This window comes from Bombus impatiens, unplaced genomic scaffold (genome assembly GCF_000188095.3).
Source record: "Bombus impatiens unplaced genomic scaffold, BIMP_2.2 scf_0665, whole genome shotgun sequence".
NCBI lineage: Eukaryota > Metazoa > Arthropoda > Insecta > Hymenoptera > Apidae > Bombus > Bombus impatiens.
Window position 1 is genome coordinate 966,133 of NT_177084.1, and position 10,446 is coordinate 976,578.

The 10,446-nt window shown below is 37.5% G+C and overlaps 2 protein-coding genes and 1 long non-coding RNA gene across 5 annotated transcripts; 1 reads left to right on the top strand and 2 right to left on the bottom strand.

Annotated features, from left to right (window-relative positions):
- LOC100744103 (glutamyl aminopeptidase-like) lies at window positions 1-8,003 on the bottom strand. The gene is made up of 16 exons (XM_012389797.3): window positions 7,329-8,003; window positions 6,980-7,233; window positions 6,754-6,901; window positions 6,424-6,694; window positions 5,859-6,127; window positions 5,636-5,770; window positions 4,989-5,272; window positions 4,632-4,720; window positions 4,440-4,567; window positions 4,158-4,358; window positions 3,994-4,073; window positions 3,423-3,583; window positions 3,201-3,339; window positions 2,407-2,520; window positions 2,212-2,320; window positions 1-503 (listed from the first exon to the last, which is right to left on the bottom strand). The coding sequence occupies exons 1-16, from the start codon at window positions 7,563-7,565 to the stop codon at window positions 354-356; spliced, it is 2,769 nt and encodes a 922-aa protein (XP_012245220.1). The 5' UTR covers window positions 7,566-8,003; the 3' UTR covers window positions 1-353.
- A 164-nt stretch (window positions 8,004-8,167) lies between these two features.
- LOC100747535 (glutathione S-transferase-like) lies at window positions 8,168-9,451 on the top strand. Of its 2 annotated transcripts, none has more exons than XM_003492232.4 (5): window positions 8,168-8,271; window positions 8,477-8,619; window positions 8,689-8,856; window positions 8,970-9,115; window positions 9,187-9,451. In XM_003492232.4, the coding sequence occupies exons 2-5, from the start codon at window positions 8,478-8,480 to the stop codon at window positions 9,352-9,354; spliced, it is 624 nt and encodes a 207-aa protein (XP_003492280.1). In that variant the 5' UTR covers window positions 8,168-8,271; window position 8,477; the 3' UTR covers window positions 9,355-9,451. The 2 variants fall into 2 exon arrangements, with proteins under 2 accessions (XP_003492280.1, XP_033178638.1); XM_033322747.1 differs by having other exon boundaries at window positions 8,184-8,271; window positions 8,471-8,619.
- Window positions 8,779-9,967, bottom strand: LOC117152108. Of its 2 annotated transcripts, none has more exons than XR_004462365.1 (3): window positions 9,515-9,967; window positions 9,059-9,414; window positions 8,779-8,909 (listed from the first exon to the last, which is right to left on the bottom strand). It is a non-coding gene; the product is annotated as an uncharacterized LOC117152108 (long non-coding RNA). The 2 variants fall into 2 exon arrangements; XR_004462364.1 differs by having other exon boundaries at window positions 8,822-8,912.
- Between the last annotated feature and the right edge of the window lie 479 nt (window positions 9,968-10,446).

Sequence of the window (10,446 nt, forward strand, 5' to 3'; positions counted from 1 at the left end):
CCTGTGCGCATTAAATATTTATGAAACGACATTTGCAAAATACCGTAAATGGTATAATGTAACGCAATTATATCATAAACACATCGTAGATTAATAAAAAATTGAGCTTTATGTATTTATTTTGCTTACGACTGATGTACTATTGTAGAACGTAGTGTTAATCGAACTGAGGTTGGTACAGAGATATCGATCGCATATCTTCGGACAGATCGCAAAACATTCATCTGATCGCGCTAATAGTGTCCGATAATGGATTTCAAAATACATTCAGATGTTTCCGTTAATTAAATACCTGACGTAGGTATGGCGATCTAATTAAATTGTAAATTTTGGATCGTATTAAAACGAAGGTATTAATCGAAACCATTAGACGACAGCCATCGTTCGATGCTTTGAGAGTTTGCCTCCAGCCAATTAATGCTGTTTTCGATCTCCTCGATCGCATTTCTCTTAGCATTTTCAGTTACTTTTAGGTCAACTTCTCTTAGAAAAAATTGTCTCGCCTGTAAAATGAGTACATTAAAATTTTTTATATATTATAATATTGCATAATTATAAGATTTTTTATTTACTTAGAAATATTAGAAATTAGGGTTACCGATGATTCTGTTCTACTCGATAAGTTTATTGATCGATAGATCCATTTATAATAAATAAATAAATTGAACTGGAAATGATTTTTATTTAACTTTTTCTTTTATTTAACAGTAATGTGCTATAACTAAGACAACTAAGTAGTTAATTTACAATTCCCAACCTTTGCACCTCATAACAACTCGTCAACTCAACTCTCGACTCCTCGCAACTCGACTTACGACTAACCCCTCTTTTTTTGAAAGTGCAAAAATTCTCATGAAAATTCCGCCGCTGCGACAGCAGCAGAGTAGTGTCGGACTCTTACCGACTAAAACTCCACGATGGTCTGCCTACGCGTGTGACAGGAGTGCCCCGGGATCTCTTGCGAATTACTGCCGAATTACTCCCCGCGTCCTCTTGATCGAGCCAGTCCTAAAATTTCCTAACTGATGAATTGGTGCTAGAGAAGGTCATTGCCCCTAGCACCATCCCCCCTGCTAATCCCGTTGGGGACGGCCGTCACGATTATCCCTGGACACTTCACCATTCAACTCTCAGGTAACGACAACTTTGTAAAAGCTGCCAAGTAACAGCTACCTGGTAATAATCCCCAGGCCCTTTAAACCTAACGACACATAGGCCTTTTCGCAACATTGTTTATGGCTCACCCGATGCAAGGGTGGGGGTGTCACGTCCCGCGCTGAGCACGCGCCGTAACGTAGACTAAAACTACCAATAGCGCGAGTGAGCGTTCCAATTTAAAATTTAAATAAATTTTAACAATTTGTATAGAAACCAAAGCCTCACAATCCCCACGGAATAACCCGTCACATAACGACCCCTCCACGGTAGACCTAAATATAAATAAAACTAGCGACATAGAAGAAGAGAGATAATTCCTTAGTTCAGAGTAGTTAATTCCTCAGTTCTGTGTGATTAGTTCCCAGTTCTTGTTAGTCTTATTAATCGACGTGTTTGCATTTGTCAACTTGTAAATTATTGAAAATCTATCAAATTAAAATCTCGTAATTAATAAGAGTGAAAACGTATTGCGAACGATTGTAACTTCGAGTATTTGAAATTTCAACGACAATTCTGTTAGTCTTATTAATCGACGTGTTTGCATTTGTCAACTTGTAAATTATTGAAAATCTATCAAATTAAAATCTCGTAATTAATAAGAGTGAAAACGTATTGCGAACGATTGTAACTTCGAGTATTTGAAATTTCAACGACAATTCTGTCAATATCCAATTAGAATACGAGTAAACATTTTTTTTTTGTGAAGAATATTTGTTTAATAATATAATAGGATTAAGCGAACATTTATTTTCACCAACTTTAATTCTCTCCCGTGCCAGTGCTCCTGCGCGTAGCAGGATAGCCGAAACGTGGAGTTTAATTGCCAATCGCATTAAATAAGAGACAACACTACAATTTAATTTAAATTCAAAAATTAACGGCAACACAACCAAAACGAGCCAAACAAAACGTAACAGGGTAAATATTTCTTAGGCCATTTGTCCACGCTACTACATAGTATTAACCATTATCCTTGTAAGTATCCAGACACTTGATTCACTTTTACAAATAATAGCTGAATTATACGCGTTTGTTAGGAGAAGGTAAAATTACCTCTTGTAGCTTTTGATGATCTTTAAACAAAGATACGATTGCGCAGATGATATTCCCAAAAGTGTACTCGTTTGTTTCATATTTTCTAAGTAGAGCTTCCCATCGAGATCTGAAAAAAGATTAGTATTTGTTGCGATGGCTTAGATCGTGAAAATTGTACAAAAGATGTCTGAGTATTTGAAAGAACGTCGATACCGTACAAAATTCCAGGCGACGTCCAATCCCACGGGATTCGCGGCGATCTTGATCAACAGCTCTGCAAAGTCTTGCTTGCGAATGAATGTCTCGTCTGTTGCTCGCTCTAAATATCTGAAGTCAAACGGACATGGAAAGAATTCCCGAAGAGATAAATCGCAATTTGGGAAATTGTCCAATATTTTATAGTTATGATTTGATAAGTTTAGGAACTTTGTACACGAAGTAGCTCAAAATTTGAAAACTTCGAAATTCGAGAATTACTAAGATTTGAAAATTCTTAAAATCGGTCATTCTGAGATTTGGAAATTCCGAAAATTGGGGATATCAAGATTTGAAGGTCCCGGGAATCGAACATTGTTAAATTAATCCCGAAAAGTGATATTCCGAATTCCAAGATTTGACAAACTAAAATTTGTAAACGCGGCAAGTCTATAATTATTTAATAGACAATAGAAAATTAAAAAATTTGAGATTTCCATCGAAATCGGAAATTTTTTAATTTGGAAATTCCGCAAATTGATATCACGGATTCTATCAGTTGATGATTACAAAATGCGTAAAGATAGACTCGAATTGCACTTCTTCGGGCACGTGAGCTCAATTCCTCTTTTCGCGTCTCCATCTTACATTCGCCTATAAATTTATATTCCCCCTTGGTGGAACGCTATAAATCCGACGCGACTTCGACAAATTGGACAGCGACACGCGAGAAGATAACAGAGAGCTGTGAGAGCGTCGAAGGAGCGCGTTTGTTGGCAATTAGCTCGGGAATGAATCGCGGTCTGACGAACCGATTAAGAATATCTTTGTCCGCAACTCCAGTCATCCCGATCATCAGACGTTCTCTTTCCTGTGCGTCGTTCTCCGTCTCGAGTAGTCGCGACATTTTCTCAAATATCGATCCGACGTCGGCCGACATCGTAACGAGGCCTATCGTACGCCGTCATTATCGTGAATAACAAAAGGTACACACACGGAGAATGGAAAATATTTGCCAAGTTTCTTCCCCTTACCGAACGAATAGACGATAGACCGAATATCGGCTGGTAACATTTGCTCGCTACCATCGCCGCTCTTCTCCAACAGAAATTTCCGCAGCCTCCTTCCGGCTGTCTCGAGGCAGTGTTCGTGGCCTACGCTGCAAGCTGCGTTCAATATCAAGACGCGAAATTCTCTTGAAACGAACAGAAACAAGACTTTTCTTAATGGATACTCGCTTTGGAAAGCATCGGTGATGAGAGAAAAGAAGAGGAAAATGTAACAGAAGACGGAGATTTTCATGGATTTTTACACAATTCGAACGACTTTTTCGTTTATTTATTTGGAAAGATTAATTATTTAGAAAGCAATTGTAAACGTAGGAGAATAATTTAATTTTTAAAGTAAATAGAATTTAGAGAAGATCTGAAGAAGATTTATTTCTTTGAAACTACCTTAACCCTGTACTACTGGAATAAGAATTAAAGCTTAAGAATGGGATTTACAAGGATAAAAAACATAATTTTGTTAACAATCACCAAAGTTGTCTTACATATTTCGATTAAAATAATACATATTTTTCTTATTACATAATTTTGAACTAACCTGTCTTTAAATGAATCTTTCCGATGAATATGCCATCCTATTTGACGATAAATTCTGTTGATCAGATTCCTCGCATACGACTGGGAATTCGTATAAAAAGAATATAACAAAGAAGAAGAAGAAGAAATACTATGACAATTATAATTTTCTAATACTTGTATTACTTGAAAACGCGGAAGTATGTGGGTTCTATCAAGAAGTCTGTTCATTTGTCCGAACCATCTCATAGCCACGACCCATGGTTGATAATCGTCTTCGTTTATGAGATAAGAAGTCAGGTTCATAGCTATAGAATAGTTCAAGTCAGTTTCCGCTAGAAGAAAAGCGTCGTGCAACAAGTCCGCTCTGTTCATTGCGCTTAACATCTACGACAGTTCCAACGGGAAAACTATTTAGATGACAAGCAAGGAACTTAAATAACGATATAAAGTAACCATGATATATACCGAATGGTTGTAGAATAATAAATTGCTGAAAACGTTCCAAGCATCTTCCGTGTAATTCACGATGTAATAGCCGATCGAATCATGATTCAGTTTGATCCAATCCACTGACTTGTCCAGCGACAATTCCACTGTAATTTACATTGTGTGTTAAAGAACTGAGAGCAGAGGTTTGGTTACGTGCGCTATTATTACCGCAAGAATAATTCGCGAGGAACCAATCCAGCTTGATATCATTTTTCCTGCTTGTTACGTATCTAATCGGAATTGTCCAACTTCCGTCGCTAAAAATGAATATGACATTTATAAATGGCGAGTTAAAAATAATAGTAGCACTAGCATAATACGTATAACAGTTATACGAGACATTTCTTGTATAGCTTAAGATTTCGAGAATTTGAATTTAGTCATGTATTTCAATAATATTACTTTTATGACGTTTTTCTCATTTCGTTTTCTACTTCGTCCTATTTATTTCACATTACTTTAGTATTTTGTATCCCCCTCTCTCTTTTCCTCTCTTCAAGATCTCCTTTTATTCTCTATACGTACTCGATCGTTTCACTGAATCGTGTACTCGTCGCGAAGCGTCGCTGGGATAGTTGAAAGCCTGCATTGTCTCGACGGACGTTGATCACCGGAAATCCGGGGAACCTCATCCATCGACCGACGAAATCGACGACATCGATGGCGGCTTGTGTAGTGTTCTCCAGGATATCGAATAGCTCGCGGGACTCCGCGTTACGAAACTGGTACCTTCTCAGATACTTTCTGACAGCAGAAATAAACTTGGAATTGCCAACTGCGTCCTCGAGCATCCTAATCACCGACGCCGCCTAGCATTCAATCAACCATTGCTGTACTTCTTTCGCCTTCCCTCTGTGACACTTTTTGACAATTCTCGAAAATATAAGAATTAATTCTCTATACAAATTTAACCCGAATCAATATATCTCAAACTTTCGTATTACGTGTATTACATTCGTTTGATGCTTAAAGGTACGCGAGTGAAATTTCATTTTATTTCTATCCACAGGAAATTCAAAGTATTTCGAATTCTTATTTCGTACCGAAGGGTTGTATTTTCTATCGTTTGATTTTATCGATTTCTAAAATAGAGAAAAGTGTACTATGGCGAAATTTCACTCATGATACTGTTGGAAATGTTAATTTGACTATACCTACAAAATTGAACGTACTTTTTGATATGAAATTCGATCGAACATTTCTTCTATTTCATTCAAATCTTCGATTCGTTTTACAATTGGGCGAGTACGTAGTTTGATATCGTGCTTCATAGAAACGTATTTCGTGTATAATGGGAAGGAATCCATCTGATGTAAAAGAAAAGGATGGAAGTTAAGGGAAAAATTGGAATCATTTAATATAAAATTACTGATCGTAGATTTGGAAGTGCACGACCAGCTTCCAGTCGGGGAACAAAGAATCAACTGCTACGTGCTCCATGTAAGTGGCGAAACCTTCGTTCAACCAAAGATCGTCCCACCATTTCATGGTGACCAGATTGCCGAACCACATGTGTGCCAATTCATGGGCCACCGTCAAGCTGACGCTTCTCATATTGTGGCAAGAACTGTCGTTCTCGCTATGAAGAAGCTCTGTTTCACGGAATGTGATCAGGCCCCAGTTTTCCATGGCGCCTGCTGAGAAATCGGGTATGGCGACTAGATCTGATCGATGAAACACATTTTCTTAGTCATCAAAGACATAATTTTGTTTACAATAATTATATATTAATTCTATGAATACTACAGCTTTAAGTATTAAATTGTGTACTAAGTTTATTTGATCAAAGAAAACTCGATTTTTTATAACAAAACTTTCGATTAAAAGAAAGATTTCCAAATATAGAAACAATTAATATTCTGATGTCAATCATAAAGTAAATATATTTCAATAATTTACGCTTAATAGAATTAAAAAAGGAGATTATTAAATTCAGGTTTAGATTAAATTTTTTAATTACCTATTTTTGGTAGCGGATAGTCGATTTGAAACATCTCTAGATAATACTTCATCGCTCTAATTGTGACATTTAAGGCGAATACTGCTTTTTGCTTGAACATAGATCTTACACAGACAGCAACTGGTATTTTACTTCCGTTCAGAAGATCCATGTTAGATCCTAAACACTCGAAGTCACTGACAAGGAAAGCAACGAAATAAGTGGACATCGGTGGCGTAGGCTCGAAGTATGCGATCGTTTTGTCGCTATCACTTTTCATCGTCTCCATTTTCTAGGGAAAATAATATTATTGTATATCTTTAATGATTCGTAATTCGTGTATTAACTTACTACAATTGGCATATTGGATTGTGCGTGATATAAAAACTTCTTTGAGTAGACCAGACGAATAATAAAAATGGACTTGAAGTTTGGTTCGTCAAAACAAGGAAAAGCTGTTCGGGCGTAGAATGGTTCGAATTGGGACACTGCTAATTTTCTGCATAATAAATAATACGAGTTGATCATCATATAGACGATCATAATTCCTTGACATTAAAATATACATGATATTTACCGAACAGATTTATTTTCTTCTACGTAGGTGCTCAAATAGAATCCACTCATTTTTCCTTTCAAACTACCACTAAAATTCATTTTCAAGAAGTATTCTCCTAAAGAGATATTTCTATAAGGCTTGATAACCAACATCTCACGTCTTTTTACATTATAGATGTACTGTATTCGTACTTCCGTTTGAGATTTTTCTGTATATAATTTGGTTGACGATATGGTTAGATCCTTCGAGTGTAAAACGATATAACTTCGGTCCTTCGAAAAATTGTAATGATACAATATTTTTAAATATTTTGTACGCTTATACATATTTGTATAATTATTCTTACATTTCAATAATGGAAACTAACTTTTAGTAATTTGAGATCGATGCGAACGCTACCGTGAAATTCGTCCTTTTTAAAGTCAGTCGAAATCGCAATCACATATTTTCTGGGAACTACATCCTCTGGGAGGCGTTTCTCGATCTCCATAGATTCATTGTAATATGGAGTTAAATTATCCGGAGGAACCTCGCCGTTGATCACACGAGAATCTTTCGTCTTCATTAAGACTATTGTAATTAAGATAAATCGCCAGGCGGTCATTTTACTTCCAGAACAAGGATTCCTTGTTCCAGACACCGGCTTCCTTATCTTGTCAGGCTACAGAGCTTAAGTTGAGAAACGAGTCCGTTCTGTATATCAAAGTTTCAACTAAATGCAAACCTCTTAACCTGTCCTCCATAAAGCGAAATCTAATTAAAAACATGTAACGTTGAGTATTCTTTAATTAAGGAAAACTAGATGATTTATAGCTATGGAGATTGGTTAAGCTTCTTCGTGTCAAGAAAGAAACATTGCTCACTTCACTTTGTGTTTTCAAATCATTTTATTGTAAGAGAATTATATTATATAAAAATTGTGAATTTATTTCAAAGATGTCGTTGAATTTGAATTAATTTTAAAAAGTAGATGATACTGTTTTTTCAATAGCATTGCATAAGTTTGTAGATAAAGTATTTTTCCAATTAATATGTAGGAACGATTCTGTAATTTATATTGGAACAATCCGGAATCTTTCTGTACGCTATACTATACTAAAGTGAAAGTATCAGAAGAGAGTGAGTGTGAAGAGACTACGAAGTAGTGCACCAATGAGAGTGTCCATAGCATTTTATAGACAGAGAAAATGTGTCAGGCAAGAACAGGACGAAAGAAGTGAAGACTCTGGAGAGGGAAATATATAATTCTTACATAACCTTGGGAACCAGTTACTCCACAGTGAATTACCGTGCGTTGCATTTGACTGTCTGTAAGTGTCTACTCCATACATACTAAAAACAAAATTATTAATAGAGATATTGCACTCATCAAATTTTCTAAAAATTGTATAAAATGTTTTAATTAAATCAGCAATTATTTAAACTAATTTAAATTAGAATAATACCTTTAAACCGATCGTGTGATTTTATAAAAATTACATTGTATTTATTTGTAACTATATTTCACAGATTTAGAATGATGGCGAGTTATAAGCTAGTATATTTTAACGTAATGGGACTCGGAGAACCCATCAGATTTCTTCTCAGCTACGGGGGCGTTGAATTCCAGGATATTCGCATAAACTATTCGTCGGAAGAGTGGTCCAACATGAAGTCAAGTATACCTTTTTTTACCTTATTTCCATATGAATTTCACGATCTCCAACTATATTTTAATGTTTTTTCAGCGACCCCGTTCGGTCAGCTGCCCACGTTGGAAATCAACGGCAAAGTTTACTCGCAAACATTACCTATTTGCCGCTACCTGGCCAAACAGTTTAATCTGCTTGGCAAAACTGATTTGGATACGTTGCAGATCGACGCGATCGCTAGCGCTCTTTACGATTTCAGATGGCGTAAATATTGATTTCGTACCCATGAATAAATTGATTTCCTTTCCAAGAATATGCTGCTGTGAATAACATTCAATCTTGTTATATGATCCATAAGTTTCCCTTTTTCTTTTCAGTGACAATATCGTCTTATTATAGAGAGTCTAATCCAGTTTTGAAAGCCAAAAAGAAAATCGACGTAATGTCAAGAGTGTTTCCGTTTTACCTGAATAAACTGGAAGATCTGGCAAAGAATAACGGCGGATATTTGCATGGCAATCAGGTAAGCGTGTTTAATTCAACAGTATACGCAGAATAAGAAATCAATTGATTTATATTTCTCATATCTTTTAGTTGAGCTATGCCGATCTGTTCTTCGTCGGTATATCAGATTCCTTAAATACGGCTTATGAATCTGATATAACCAAAGATAACCCGCATTTGAAGTCTCTGAAGGAAAAGGTTCTGGCGATTCCGAATATAAAAGCCTGGGTGGAGAAGAGACCAAAGTTGGAGTTTTAATGATAGATACGTGTTGTTGAAGTTTGTACGACGAATGGTGTAAAATTGTGCATGTGTATCCTACAAATACAGTAACATTAAAATTCAGTCATTAGAATTGCATTTGTTGCATAAGACTTAATTTGAATGTGGCGGTATTACATATGATCAGTTAACTTACCGGCTGTTGTTTACGTCCCAATGAAATAACATAAAAACGATCCTTAAAGAACATAGCCCGATACGATTAACCGAAGGTACATTTAAAATGCAAATTGGACAGGTATTGAAATTGACAACTGCTTCCAAATTTGGGAGCGTTCAAAGTTATCTTCTCGGAAGACTAACAAGTGGCCTACTAACCTAGTTCGACAAATCGATCGATGCGCCCGTTTTCCAATGATTTCCCCTGTGTTAAAACTGTTTCTCGGGTAATAAAATCGAATAGATTGATTGGATTAGATATAGCGGCGTTGTAAACGTGAAATTTTCGTCGATTTAGGTGGAAGACCGTCGATTGACCAGCCCGGTCAGTGGCGCCTCCACTCAGTGAACGGGTGGCGGCATCTGGTGATGGCGCGACCAATCTGTGCTTTGAAATGATTGGTGCGCGTGGAGGACTGCGCGTCCGTCTCCCGCCGGCCGTCAATGTGCGTGCCGCGGAGTGCCAGACTGACAGACATCTTGTTAGTAGAATTTAGCGACGTGGTGCTATCGGCCGTGGGTGTCGGTGTCACGGTTCCGCGTCGCGGTGCTCGTCATTACGGTGTTGTCGCCGTCGTTGTCGTCGTCGTTGTGGTCGTTGTCGTCATCATCATCGCCTTCGTCGTCTGCTACGTCGTGGCCGTTGCTGTTGTATTTTTTTTATCGTGCTGGTTCTTTCTGTGTTCGCGCCGTCGATCGTTGTCGCTGTCCTCCGCCTCGCTGTCGTGGTCGCTGTCGCCGCTGTCGCCCTCGCTTAGTAGTCTCGGTACTCTTGTCTCTGACGGTTGTCGTTCACTCGGAGACTCTGTTGTGCTACTCGTGTGGTGGTACCGCGGTTGCGAGACCCCGTTGGTGCGGGCCGTGCAGCTCGCGTGGTCCAGCGATCCAGTTACTCGCCCCGCAAAAGGC

What these genes read in the sequence shown, in the direction of transcription:
- LOC100744103 (XM_012389797.3), bottom strand. Translation starts at nt 7,565, where the DNA reads ATGACCGCCTGGCGATTTATCTTAATTACAATAGTCTTAATGAAGACG. An exon ending in CTATCCGCTACCAAAAATAG is followed by an intron (nt 6,128 to 6,423) that starts GTAATTAAAAAA and finishes TTCATCGATCAG; the next exon opens with ATCTAGTCGCCATACCCGAT. An exon ending in TATTATTCTACAACCATTCG is followed by an intron (nt 4,359 to 4,439) that starts GTATATATCATG and finishes GAACTGTCGTAG; the next exon opens with ATGTTAAGCGCAATGAACAG.
- LOC100747535 (XM_003492232.4), top strand. Translation starts at nt 8,478, where the DNA reads ATGATGGCGAGTTATAAGCTAGTATATTTTAACGTAATGGGACTCGGA. An exon ending in GTGGTCCAACATGAAGTCAA is followed by an intron (nt 8,620 to 8,688) that starts GTATACCTTTTT and finishes ATGTTTTTTCAG; the next exon opens with CGACCCCGTTCGGTCAGCTG. An exon ending in GATATTTGCATGGCAATCAG is followed by an intron (nt 9,116 to 9,186) that starts GTAAGCGTGTTT and finishes CATATCTTTTAG; the next exon opens with TTGAGCTATGCCGATCTGTT.